Source organism: Dermacentor albipictus, chromosome 4, assembly GCF_038994185.2.
Source record: "Dermacentor albipictus isolate Rhodes 1998 colony chromosome 4, USDA_Dalb.pri_finalv2, whole genome shotgun sequence".
Lineage (NCBI taxonomy): Eukaryota > Metazoa > Arthropoda > Arachnida > Ixodida > Ixodidae > Dermacentor > Dermacentor albipictus.
Genome location: NC_091824.1, coordinates 138,712,281 through 138,726,275, shown reverse-complemented (window position 1 = coordinate 138,726,275; position 13,995 = coordinate 138,712,281). Strand labels below are relative to the sequence as shown.

Sequence of the window (13,995 nt, the reverse complement as noted above, 5' to 3'; positions counted from 1 at the left end):
CCTCAACTGTCCTGACATACTCTCAGCCCGTACACAACATCTCAGGGTTGGGTTTCACTGCTTAAACAATTTATTTTAGTTTGGATGAGGGACACTTGTGTCTCAGCGCCAGCCAACACTTAGTTTTTTTAGCTCAAGCTCCTTCAAAAAGGCGGCGGCACCCTTCTTTTCCCGTTAATTCCTCAGTGCGTCGGTCCTTTCTGTTCTCATCCTCCTTCTACCACGCTTTCACCACATGGATCATCTGAAGCATCCTCTTGGTCAGTTGTACAGTCAACATTTGATTTTTCGGACTTCCGAGGGGCCGCAAAAAAAATTGAAAAAAAAAGGGCAGTCTGAAAAAAATTAATGCATGTCTTTAACTGCCTTTAAGGGCTAAAATTACCACAGGCACGTCTGAAAAGCTCTGAAGGCCTGCCAGTACGCTTATTAGGCATATCAGGGCTTGTACTGTGACAGGAGACGGGGTGCACGCATGTGTAATTAACACTTTCGGGACCGGCCCATAGGCCATCGATCCTATATGATCGACGGTTTTGCGCGCACTGCCCCGTTCAAATTTCCGCGCGCTTGGACATGTAGCTCCATCTAGGAGGTCGTCAGGAACTAGACTCTCGGTTTCGGCATAGTTTCTTTCATTTCCAGCAGGTGGCGATACGCGAGAGAGAATTTTCTCGATTGCGGCGGCGGCGGACGCAGTGGAAAATGGCGTCGTGCTCGCGTCCGGTCGCTCGAAAAGAACGCCGTCAATCGCGTGATTCCGCTGCTTCGGCAACGGATTTTTTTGATGAACCGAGCAGCGAAGAGTCTGAAGACGACTTCGGCAGCTCCGATTTTATTTCGGACTCCGATTCGGATGATGATGAGCCACGGACTTCATCTAGTAGCCGAAGGTGAGCATAGTTCCACATTCATTTCTTTCTGGAGTAGGTGAACGGGCTCGCTATATGTTCTCATTATTTTATCTTTACTTGATAGGGTCTCAACAAGCTACGGCAATGATCTGCTGCCGCCAGCGCAGAAGCGGATTGAGTTTTCGCCGCGACGGGAACCTGGCGTGTACTTGGACGCAGAAGTGGGCGTGGCGCTCAGAAGCGGATCAAAGAAATTCTTGACTGCTCTGGACTTCTTTCTTCTGTTTTTCTCGATGAATGTGATCGAAACAATTTGTGACAACACGAACAAGTATGCTTGGACTCCCATTTTGGAAAAACCAACGCATGCTTGTTCCGATGGATCTTGGGAAGAAGTCACCCCAAGTGAAATGCTAAAGTTTAACGGACTCGTAATTTACATGGGCGTTGTGAAGGTTCCTCGGCTGAAGCTGTATTGGAACGTAGGAGATCTGTACAGCGGTCTGCTCCCACCACGGATCATGCGGCGACGCCGGTTCATAGCTCTACTCGCAATGTTGCAAGTTGCAGACTTGGACGATGTCACTCAAAGTTCAAGAGGAAAGCTCCGATACATGTGGTGGCTCCTGCAACACATGAACGAAGTGTCAGCGAATCTTTTCCAGCCACATCGCGATCTTTCCGTGGATGAGCGCACGGTGAAATCGAAAGGGCGGTCAGGCATCCGACAGTATATCAAAGATAAAGTAACAAAATGGGGCTACAAGCTGTGGGTCCTAGCTGACCCTGGCACCGGATATACTGTGCAGTTTAGTGTGTATACCGGTAAGCGTGAGCAGCCAGGGCCCCATAGCTTAGCTTTCGACGTAGTTTGCCAGCTGTGTCACAGATATCTTGATCAGGGCTACAGGATCTTTATGGACAATTTTTACACTTCTACTAGCCTGTTCAGTCATCTTCTCAGCCGAAAAACATTGGCTTGCGGAACCACACGCAAGGATCGCCGAGGATTTCCTGCCGAACTGAAGGATGCACGGTGGGAAAAAAAAGCTCGACGTGGCGACATTCGATGGTTGCGCGATCAGAACATCCTGTACCTTCAGTGGAAAGACCGGCGTGTTGTCAACATGATGAGCACGGTTCATACTGCAAATGACACGGTCACCGCAAAAAGAAGGGAAAGAAGGCAAAACTCCTGGACTCAGATATCTATAACAAAGCCTCTGCTGATCCATGATTATAATGCTGGCATGCTAGGCGTAGATAAATCGGATCAAATGATTGGATATTATAATGTTCTCATGAGAAGCGTACGGTGGTGGAAGACTCTGTTCTTCCACTGCATCGTTATTGCATGTGTGAACAGTTTTGTACTCTTCCAAGCTCACCGCACATTGCACCCAGAGATTCCTGAGCTGGCACGCACTGCCGGGTTTGACCACCTAGCTTTTAGAGAAGAGCTAATTCGGCAGCTTCTGAATCTTGACGGTGCCAAGCAAGCACACACGCCTCCACCACCCGTCGCAAAACATGCACTCCACAAGCCGGAAAAAGTGGCAAAACGCAGAAACTGCAAGCTGTGCTATGAGCAGAAGAAAATCGAGCTCAAAACTAATGTCTTTTGCAGCACATGCCAAGTTCACTTGTGTTTTACGACTGCCCGGAACTGCTTCGTCGAGTGGCACAAGAACCGTGAGTTTCCGTGCTCATCGAGCGAGATGTGTTCATGTTTACCTGTGCGCTCGTGACACCGTGCTTGTTATTTCGGTTAAAACACGTTGGTTGGCTAGTTGGTTTGAATCTATGATATAATGTGTAAGCGCACCTGAACAAGGACTTAAAAAGAAACAGACAGACAGAGAGAGTGCTGTCTCTGTGTTTCTTTCCGTGTCCTTGTTCAGTCGCGTTTACACATGATATCATTGTTCATGTAGTTAGTTAGCGAATGTCTACAAGTTTATACGGTCGATAAAACTAGTATTCTTACTTCATAATCCTATCTCGTAATTTGCTATTGCAATCAGTGCTTCGCCTTTCGGGCGAAACTGCAACTTTTTCTTGTTCATGTGGGATTGAGCAGTCGGAAAAGATACAGAATCGCAGTCTGCAGCAGGGGACGGCAGCGCATTTCGGTTACAGCCTATTAAAAGCATGCACTACGCTTTTGACGGCACCACACTCTGTGAAACAGATGGGCGAAGATGTTTATTACAATAGAATTGGTGGCGATAGCTGTGAATGCGGCGTGTAACAACCCTGGAGAAGATTTTCTGGTACCGAAATGAGAAATTGAGTGCGCACCGGCGTTTTCACGTGAGAAGGCCAGGCGAGTAATGCGGTGAAGCTGCTGTGGCGGGCAGCTATGTACTGTTCTCAATCGAGCATGCCTCACGCATTTTCTTATTTACGTGGGATCTAGCGGCAGGGAAACATCATACAATTACAGTTTGACAACATACTCAACTTTGGTCCCGAAAAATCATGATTTCTGGGAACGTATAAGCTGGTCAAAAATTAGTGTAACTCTGTTGGGTCATTTTTTGTGTTCTTGATTGCGAACATTGGCACCGGGAAAACGTACGCAACAGGAATGTATCAACAAAGTTCTACTGTATATACAGTCGCCGACCGATTTTCCGGCCTCCAAAAATTCGGACATGCCCGATTATTCGGTCAGCTTCGCGGCCCCGCCATTCTCCCCATAGACCTTAATGTAAAACAACTGCCGAAAGTTCGGATACCTTGCAACCTCTCGTCTGATTTTTTGGGCACTCCTTGAGCCAACTCGATCGAGGGTATCATGCACCGACTCTGACCGGCGCATAGTTAGACTTGCTGAACGCCATTTTTGTTTTGAATGGAGCCTCCTTGCTGTCCCACGAAGTGGCGCTACTGGAAATCCCCGCTCATCATCATCGTTTCTGCCTGGTTCGATAGAATGGCTGTACAGCAGTTCCGGTTTCAGCTTAGTAAGCCATGTCAAGACAATCCAGCAGCTGATTTGTTTCTTTCACGCACGACGCTGCGAGCAGGCCACGTTTTTCGTTTGTGCGACTGGTGTCGGTACAGTGGTGTTTGCTTTGTGTGGTGTGTCGAGGTTTCGGTGATCCAACGCGGCGTACGGAAACATAGCGTCTAGTGTCTAATGGCGCCGACAGTGCCCGCGCAGACTGCGCTGGGGAATGCCGGCAAGCGGGTGCCGGGAAGCCTAAGATTTGTCGCCTTCCAATGTGCTCCCTACTGACGCGGAAAATGTTCTGCCGAAACCTGCGCAGTGGTTGCATTGCGATTCCGGACACCGTCTCATGCCGTCTCATTTGACAGTTTCAAAGATGCTGACACTGCTGTACTGACATGCGCAGAACTCGACGACGGCGAGATCATTCATCAGGTTTCTGCTGCACGGCCAGACGATGATTCCGAGTCGGAAGATGACGCACCATGTGCTTCGCTGCCGTCGCATGCAGAGTGTGCACAAGCAGACGCCTATAGTGACCGTACGACCCTCTCCGAGATTCAGGCTTATCTGATTGTGCGTAAACGCAACAGCGTGCAATGGCGCACTCACCATTTCTTCAAGCCTACTGCTGAGCCCGAATAAGTGCGTGGAAATAAAGGATTTCAGTTTTTTTTTCTTAATCTGCTTTTTCAGACACCTGTTTATTTGGACATTTCCGCAGCCCCTTGAGGTTCGAATAAACGGTCGGCGACTGTATAGCAAAAATTACGCTTACATAAAACAAAAATAGCGACTCTTGATATATTGAACAAAAGTGCAAAAGAGCAAAAGTGCCCCCAGAAGTTCGCTTTCTCTTGCAGCAGCGGGTAAACCTGCCAAGACATCCCAAAAGTGGTGACCGTGCTGCGTCGGGCAAACTGCTGACACCCTCCTGCAAAAAATTATCCTGGCCTGCCTGCAGTGCTTGCTCAGACAGCTAATCAGAAGCTCTTGTGCCCTCGTCGCGCAAGATGGTGCAACTTCGAGTTGCCTCGCTGCTTTTCCGTTCATTGTGTTTGTGCCTTGTGGGCCTTCTTCCGCAGTGTTGCCGTGATGGCTAGCGTGAAGCGGTAGAATTTCCCTTTCGCTGTGAAGCTCGAAATCATAAATCGAGTCTAACACAGTAAGAAGTCTGAAGTCACTGCAGCATACAAAATTCCGAGATGCACTCTCAGCATCATCTTGAAGAATAAGGGGGAGCTTAGGACAAAAGCGGACAAACGACTCAGTGCCCGTGGTGCCCGATGCGTATGCATGGCCGTACATAAGACTTCGAGGTAGCCATGTACAAGTGGTTCATCCGAAACTGCTCCAGACGTGCCGGCTTCTGCACGCCTGGTGACAACTCTGAAAATTCTGCTTTGACAATGCCATTGCCACTGTTGCTAAAGTTTGGTGCGAGCTGTCAAAATTTCCGGAAGCCATTGACAGATCAATGGTCGACGAGTTTGTGAGTGCGAATGATGGTGCTGCGACCACGGGAGAGCCAGAAAACAAAGACTACATTGCCGACATCGTACCGAGCCCAAGTGAAAGCGGGCACAATGACGAAAGCAATGACAGTCCTTCGCCCACATCCTCTAAAGTGATAGGTACACTCGCACTAGTCCGGTGCTTCTGTGCGAAAGTGGGAAGTTGCGGCCTCAGCTGCTCTGAATGTTTAGACAATGCAGAGAAGTGTGTGCTGTCACAAGCCACGCAGTTGCCCAAACAGAAGATAAAAGACTATTTCACACGAAACTAAGCTAGTTTCATCAATAAAGGGCTTTTATAAATTGTATGTGCTTTTATGACATCCAATTCTATAGCAGGCTTATATCGAATTATGCCTCGTATTGAACTCATAGGTGTTTTTTTGCAAGTTCGATATAACCGGTTTTGACAGAATAACATTACAGACTACAGAGAAGCTTTCAGAGAAGAGAAAATCATCATTTGGAGTAAGAAATAATGCTTTTGGGAATTATTTGGCCCTTTTTTAATGCCCTATCACCACATAAAAAGTGTATTAATTAATGTATTATCAACGTCAAATGTTAAAGCTTAAATAATCTGGTGTTTATATTACTACGCACATGATGTAGGCACTTCAACTCTTTCCTTGACCTGAGGCTGTTCAGCTCACCTCGCATTTGCCAACATCAAGGGCACGAAGCCTTGGACACGAGCGAGCCAGGACTTCCAGAGTGGCATCCGAGACCGCCTCACAGCCTCGAGCATTGAGGTAGCGTAACCGGTAGCAGTGCCGGCACACCTGCTTCAGCCCAGCATCTGACACCCTCTCACACTTGGCCACGCTCAGGTAGCGTAGGTGCGGACCCAATTTGGCAAGCTCATACAGGCCAAAGTCTGTCACCTAGAATGAATGATTGACAAAAAAATATATATATATATTTGCAGCACAGCCTCTCGGCAATCACCAAACAGTCATAGCGTGTTTAAAAAGTAAAAATATTTGATAGGATTGAAAATTACCGAATTGTATACAGCATATTTCTGCCGTGTTTGAAAGTAGAAATAGAAACATAAAGAGTGAAGATAAAAAAATATATATGCTGTTCATTCCCTCAAATATATGTGACGATAGAGTTGATGGCTAACAGAGTTGATAACTGGGACACAAAGAAAACACGCTGACGCAGACTTCCACCCGAGTTCGCTAGAAAACACCTTATACAGCAAACAGACAAAGTTCGAAGTATTGCCTTTCCGTTCCCGCCCTCCTCAGCTATGATAATCACATAGGAGAAGCGCAAACATAAAAATTTGGGGGCTGGTTTGATGAAGTTCTTAATGCGCAGCTCTCCTGTTGGCTCAGTGGGCTGGCATGCTCAGAAGTGCCTTATGACTGGCTGTTGCTACGGCGACAGGTGCACCGGTTGCGATTTATTGTTCTCGAAAATGAACACTGACATATGCGGTTGCCAGGAATGCTTATGAAGCTTCGCCCAGCCAGTATCACACTGTTCAGGCAGTTTGGCGACACATTTCGGGTCCGTGAAAATGGTACAGTGAAACCTCGTTAAACCGTAGTCGGCCGGAGCTCGGAAAAAGTACGTACTAAACGGTAGTACTGTTTAAGCGAAATAGCATGAGATCGCCCACTTACCTGTCGATAACGGAACTCAGAGAGAGTGCGATGAAAGGGGAAAAAAACATGCAGTATTTATTCACTTCGCGGGACGTAAGTGTTACTTTTGTTTGATGTAGCGGCGGCCTAGCACGACGACAGCGGCCTCAAACTTACTGAAGCTGCGTGCCAGCTTCTCAGCCAGCCCCCCTCTTCTCAGCAAACACTCGCACGGCACGACAGATTCCTCGTTGGTGTTACGTATTCTCCGTGCACGCGCGCAGTAGTGCTGCATAAGTCCCGTGGCGCCTTTTTCATTGCCGGGTGCCGGAGTCCGGAAAACTTTCTGTTTGGAATAGTTACGTTATCGCGCCCCTGTTCTTGCGACGATCGCATTCACGAGGCTGACGTAACGCGCAGCTTCTGCCACTGTCAGGCCTGAATAGCCCGTGCTGTCGCTTTCCGTGTCGTCCTCATCACTGTCGCTAGTTGACACTTCGGCAACAACAGCGGCAACGATGGTGAAAAGTCGAACCTCGTAGCCGACATCTCTTCGCGGTCACAGCAGCGCTGCCGAGCAACTTCGCATTCCAAATGCCACACACTGTTGTCAACAGCAGATCCATGTCGCAGGCCAGCGTCGACTTCTTCGTGTCACGTTCGGTAGCACAGACGATGTCTAATTTTTCTTCTATGCTGAGCACCCGGCGTCTTTTTTATCCTAGCTTTGACATGACGCGAGTCCTCGCTTGCACGACACCACAACGTTCTCTGGCATGGCGTCCATGCGGCGTCGAAATGATGTTGATGTTGATGCGGCTTCACGTGCAAACGCACAGGGCGCTTGGAGGCCGTTGTACCGATCTCTGAGGCTTGTTGTTCTGTCGGGCCGCCCGATGGAGATGACGCACCGCCGTGTTTGCGCGACGAAAAGTGGAAACGCTACGTTTTAACCGATGCGTACGCAATAAGCTGGTACGGTTTATGCGGATACAAAATACATTATGTTCAATGGCCGCTGAGTCGGGGAATTGACTTTACTACTTTTAAACCGAAACTACTGTTTAAACGGGTACGGTTTAACGAGGTTTTACTGTACAACCGTCCAGCGGAGCCTGTGTTGGACATGCAGCACAGTACTGCTTGCACTCCATGGGGCTGCATAAAAACGGCTGTGGTAAATGAAAAATTATAAACATGCCTATGCGCTGTCTCCAGTCACAGCACGAGCACTAAGATGTCTAGTAACTGTACTGGCAACCATTCACAATCGTTTCTGCTGGTGCTGTGGCAATTTGGGGCCTTCCACACTGTTACATTTTCCCAGCTGTTACTTTTTTCCCCAAGGTCCTTTAAAAAACTTATCAGCAAGGTTCTACTGTATGTACCAAATGACACTCTGCACCAAACCATAAAAAGTTAGTCTTGATTCTGAACTTAACGTTACAGCGCAAACACCTAAGACGAGCCACAAAAAGATAGACACGACACACACTTCATCTTGCCTCATCCCCCCTTTGATGTGATCGTAACAGAAGGTACCAACCAGCACCCATATGGGGCAAAACATTTGTTCCTCCAATCCTGAAATTGCTTCATTGGATAATTTGAACCTGACTGGTCGGCACAAACACACCGGACCCAAATGGTGACCGCAATGGCTGGAGCGTCCCGTCTTGGAGGTGCTAGGGGACAGTGAATGCATCTTATTACCTGCCAAAAATGAATAATTTGGCCTGCCCTAGGAAGATATCTAAGAGAAAACAACACCTCACAATGAATGATTACAGTATTTACGTACTTCAAATCTGTGCATTTTTTGCTCAAGACAATTGGTCCAAAAATTGCCTTCACGATGCAGTCAGATACAAAACTATGTTCAAACATTTGCATCTGCTCATTGTCGAAACCAGCAAAATCACAAGATGGCAACAGAACAAGTTCTCAAGTAGAATGGCTACGACGAGGTGCCCCTTTCAGTCCGATTACAAAAGCTTATTCAAAAGATAGGTTTCCAAGTTTCTGAGAATCGCCCGTATCGCAGGATGAAATAATGTCAATCTAGGCTTGGGCCCCTATCCAGTTTGTGATTGTTGCAGAGTTGTTTGTTAAATGCCGCATATCAAATGTGCAATGAGTGGTCCATAGTCAATGATAAAGTGCTGTCTCGTGCGTGGGCGTCATATTTATGTTTCGTTTAGGAGCTCTTTTGTCATTTCTATGTTAGTTTACTAATTTGAACCCTTTCGTGGGCAAGTTAGAATCTAGCAAGTGCACTGCCAAATGATACAGTGGCGGGTGGAAGTGTTTTTTCTGGCTCTTTGTTAATTTAACCTGCCGAATACCTCTGTCAATTTCATAAATCCCGCCAAGGTCAAATAAACGAAAGTTACCTGAAATATGAAGTTGAACAACCAACATTAAGATTATCATAACTAAAGCAAGAGAAAGCAGCCTGTATCTATATTGTTTTTTCATGCGCGACCTGCTCCCACATAAGCTGCATGGTAATGTCGTGAAGCCCTACTCAAAGGTACAGTTCATGTATAACTTGCACTCCGACTTTTCAGTCAAAATTGAATTTTATGGCACATGTTATGCAAAAGAAAGCTTGTGTTAATTTCTCTACACCAGATAAAACACTAGAGAGTGCAACACAGAATGTGTGCCTTGCCTGGACGCAGTCACTGATGCTGAGCTCCCTCAGGACAACACAGTAGCTGGCCACACACTTGAGTGCAGCATCAGTCAGCCGTACGCAGCGCCGCAGGAAGAGATGTGTGAGCTGCGGGCACGCTCTGGCCAGGGCTTTCAGCCCAGAGTCCTCCAAGGCTTGACAGTCGGTAAGGTCGATGTACTGCAGGTACAGCTGGTTTCCGCCCGAGGGAGCCAGGCCACCAAGGGACTCGTTCATTTCCAAGTTCGCCCCATGCCTCGGACGTATACTTGTCACCTGGTAGCAGCCTGCACACCCAGCAAGGCCAACAGTACGATAGAATTCATGTGGCCTACAGAGGAAAATTTCGGTTCAAGTTCGGGCCGCTCAATTGCTCATTGTGCCACAGAGTTAACGCTCTGCGTAAACAATCTCAACATACTCTGGGATTGCAAGCGCTATAGTACCACCATGCTATTAGTACGATTCTATGTTCTTGTAGTTTAATCTTCCCACAAAAATAGAGTTTCTTGGCTATTTTCAGCATGATCACCCTCAAGGTGCCAAAATTCGAAGTTGTTTCGGATAAGCCAAAATCTTCAAATTTTTTTAGCAGGTAGTGTTTTCCAGTCTTTATTAGAATACGAAAACACCTAACCCAAGCTATAATAACTAACAAAGACCATTTTCTTGGGGCCACACAAAGCAATGGGCCCTGTTACTTGGACTTCATATGTTAAGTTTTACACACACACACACACACACACACACACACACACACACACACACACACACACACACACACACACACACAAACACACTGTGCCTGAAAACCACCGATTTTCTAGCACAGCAATATCCAACCTGCAAAATATATTTTCCCAATAACAAAAGACAATAAAAATGTGCTTGAAATCTTGCTCGGTAACATTACTTTCTGCGGTACATATTCCTTCTGGGTGCACTTGTGTGCATGCAGCAGCCGCAGCAATTTCGGGAATAAAGCAAGTCAATGTATCGTGCCATCACGATGCATACACCACCTGGGCACCAAAAGCAATATTGATTATTACATTATAATATTACATTAATTTATTATGTTGTATTATTAGTATTCATTACATTAAATTATTCAGGGAGCTCTGACACTTGCCAGTATTTCTCACAAGGTGTTGAGAGTTCGAACGTTCCTTTAAGTGGACACTAAAGAAAAGCACTGATTTAGTGCTTTGACTGATAAAGCATTCTTTGATAACTATTTTCACTCATTCTGCTATGTTTATTATTAGGAAAAAAAATTAAGGTCAATGTTCACGCTTTTGAATTTTTTGTCAAAACCTCTGCAACGGTATGTCATTGTGACCACAGATTTTAAAGTTTCGTTTATGGGCCTTGTCGCCCCGATAAAGGTTCGTGAAACTTGACAAGTTCAATCTTTATTGCCTTTGTGATACATTGTAGTCCATTCTTTACCGATAAACAATTGACGGGGTCTTAGCAGACAGTGTCAAGATCTGCGACCGTCGCAGCAAACTGGTGCAGGAACTTGAAGGTGCCGTTGCCACCCGCCTTTCGTTCATGTGGCTTTCCCAGCTTACCAAGCTTCTCATGGTAAGAATGGCTTTATTGGTGTTATAGAAGGGCAATTTACCAATACAGGTGAAATCAGTTTTCTCTGTAGCGGCACTTTAAAAAAAAAAAGAAGGATATGAAATGTCATCCTCTCTCAGCCCCATTTCATACAGTGAAACACCAGTTACAGTACTGGCATTTCAGGCTGTTAATACACACCAGTATTATACATGATTAAGAGGACTGCCTTGTGCATCGTCCTTTATGCAAACATGCAAGCCCAAAACTGATGTCAACAAGAAACGATAATATCTAAACATGCCTAAAGGCATGAGAAATGCCATAAAGAGAGGCTGTGGGTTCATTCCGATTGTCTGGAGTTTCTTTAACCTGCACCCAAAACCTCACAACATGAACATTTTTGCACTCTGTCCATATAGGAATGTGGCCATGACCACAGCTTTTGTCATTATGAACACAGACCCACTATACAAGAGATACGACTGGTGTGGTGAATGCTTGATTAACTTGTACACAGTCAACGACCGATTTTCCGGACGGCCAATTTTTCATGCATGCCCGATAATTCGGACGCCTTTGCGGCACCGCCACATACACCACAGAGTCAATGAAAGCTTTAGTATTACCCCATGACAATATGTATGCTGCAAATGGTTGGCATTTTGTCCGATCACGAGAGCGCAAGATAAGGTTCATTATAGGCAGGAGCCAAATTCGTCATGCGCAGAAACATGTGTGGATGTGTCCATTGTTGGGAAGCTGAACCCATGCTGGTTGTGGTTGATACATGGTATGGTAGGTTGCAGGTGCTCCACCAGGTATGCAACTTCTCTATGCATTGTGATGGTGTCAGCGCAGAGCTTGGCCGCTCACGAAACAATTCACCGGGTATGCAGATTGTATACCTGTGCAGCATCTATGCTGCACTAAATCCCATGTCTTCTTTTACATAGGTGTGCTGGCCCAACAGCACAGAGGTGAGCTTCTCCACCCAGTGCCACCTATCCGGCTTGACCACTAGGGATGCCTTCATTTGCGGGTATAGGCATTCCACCATTCCATTGCCCGTTGGGTGGTAAACCATGGTGCATTAAGGTTGCTCACCAAAGATTGCAAGCACAGAGAAGGAATTGCTCTGAAATTGTTGGCCGTGATCGGTTGTAATGTGCAGCGGGCAACCATAAAGCAAGACCAGACACAAACACCTGTGCTGAAAGGAAATTGTCTCGGGCCACCTTGAGCATTGATTGACACATGTGAGGAAGTAACTGTATCCCTGTCATGGAGGAAGAGGTCCTACCAGGTCTGAGTGAATGTGAGTGAAACGATACTCTGGTTGCTGAAATGGTTGAAGTTCTGTGCACATGATGGCGAGTCATTTCGACGGCTTGATATGTTTGGCAGGTTTTCACCCATTTTGGAACACCCTCCTTAACTCCAGGCCATACAAAGCAGCCAGTGACGAGTCATAGATTCCTGGCTGGTTCAAACTGTGCAGGCTGTCAAACACCACACGTTGGAACGAGAGAGGATCTAAGGGTTGAGGAGCTTTTTTTTTTAAAGTGCTGCTTGCCAACACAGTCGTGGTGCATGGCAGCAGAATTTCTGCAAGCGCAAGTGCTGACATGATGACAGGTGTTGCTGCAACTTGTTCAGCTCCGGATCTTCCAGCTAGGTAGCGGCTAATGCCTCAGAGTCGATCAATGTACAGGCAGCATCAATATGGGAGAGTGCATCAACTGCTTGATTTTTGAGTCCCGAGATGTGATGAAATGAATGGAAGTTGTCATAGTTCTTCTGAATAGGGGAAGCTACTGTTTCCAAAAAAGTACATTAATGGCTTGTGATCAGTTAGAATGTGAAAAGTATGACCTTCAAGGAAGAAACAGAAATGCTTGATAACGCAATGAGTCGCCAGCATATCTCTTTCAAAGGTGCTGTAGTACAATTCCGCAGGTTTGAGGCGTTTCTAACGGACATCTGTCGGTCTCCAATCTTTATCATCTTGCTGTTGTAGCAGTGCTCCCGCTGGGAGCACTAAGGGGTAGGTTGTGTTCGGCGAGGAATCCCATAAACAGGCGCTCCACACGTATGACACTGCTGTTGCAGTTGTTCTGGAGAAAGTTCATGATCTTGTTTTGCTGCTCAGCAGTGCCAACATAGCTTTGATGCTTCGCCATAGAAACGTGCAGTTTGAAGTCGCCTTTGCCACCATGAGGCAAGCTGACGTCGCATCCACACGTTGTACAAAATGCAAAATGGTCTCCTCTTCTTGATGTCAAAAAGCATGGAAATTCAGAAGTGTAAGATCGCAAAAACTTCTGCAAATACCTTTTCTTAGGCTTTGATAGCGCCATGGCATCAAGCACACGAGGTTTCTAACTTTACATGGTGCACCGCATACACACGGCCTAGCCAACACTAATCATACACACAAGCAGTAGTAACAATGCACCAAGGGGGAAGGCATGCATGAAATGGCAAGAGCTACATTGGCTCTGGCTTTGGTCGGCTTACTAAGCACCGTAGTCAGCTTCTTAGTCAATGATACCGATGGCGCTAGTGCAGCCGTTGGTGGTGATGCTGACGATTACGATGTGGCTGTAGATTCCGTGGTGCTGGTTTCGCAAAAAACATTACTGCGCGAACAGAGACCACTTTTCGGGAGATATAAGACAGTGATCGTACAATCGGAAAGTTCAGTAAAAAAATTGGGAGCGTCCGGGGCAAATCGGGAGGGTTGGCAGGTATGCATTGGCCTCGATGAATGTCCATCTGAACAGGCTCCAGAGTTCAACATCAATCATCACTGACCGAAGTAGAT

The 13,995-nt window shown here is 46.6% G+C and overlaps 1 protein-coding gene across 2 annotated transcripts in view; it reads right to left on the bottom strand.

Moving 5' to 3' along the window:
• The window catches only part of LOC135895796 (F-box/LRR-repeat protein 7-like), a 42,752-nt gene that overhangs the window by 12,845 nt on the left and 15,912 nt on the right, over positions 1-13,995 (bottom strand). For both annotated transcript variants that reach the window (XM_065423969.1, XM_065423970.1), the window contains exons 5-6: positions 9,597-9,886; positions 5,978-6,208 (exon numbers count right to left, since the gene is read on the bottom strand). In XM_065423969.1, the coding sequence (XP_065280041.1) occupies positions 5,978-6,208; positions 9,597-9,886 (521 nt within the window). The remainder of the gene's footprint in view (positions 1-5,977; positions 6,209-9,596; positions 9,887-13,995) is intronic.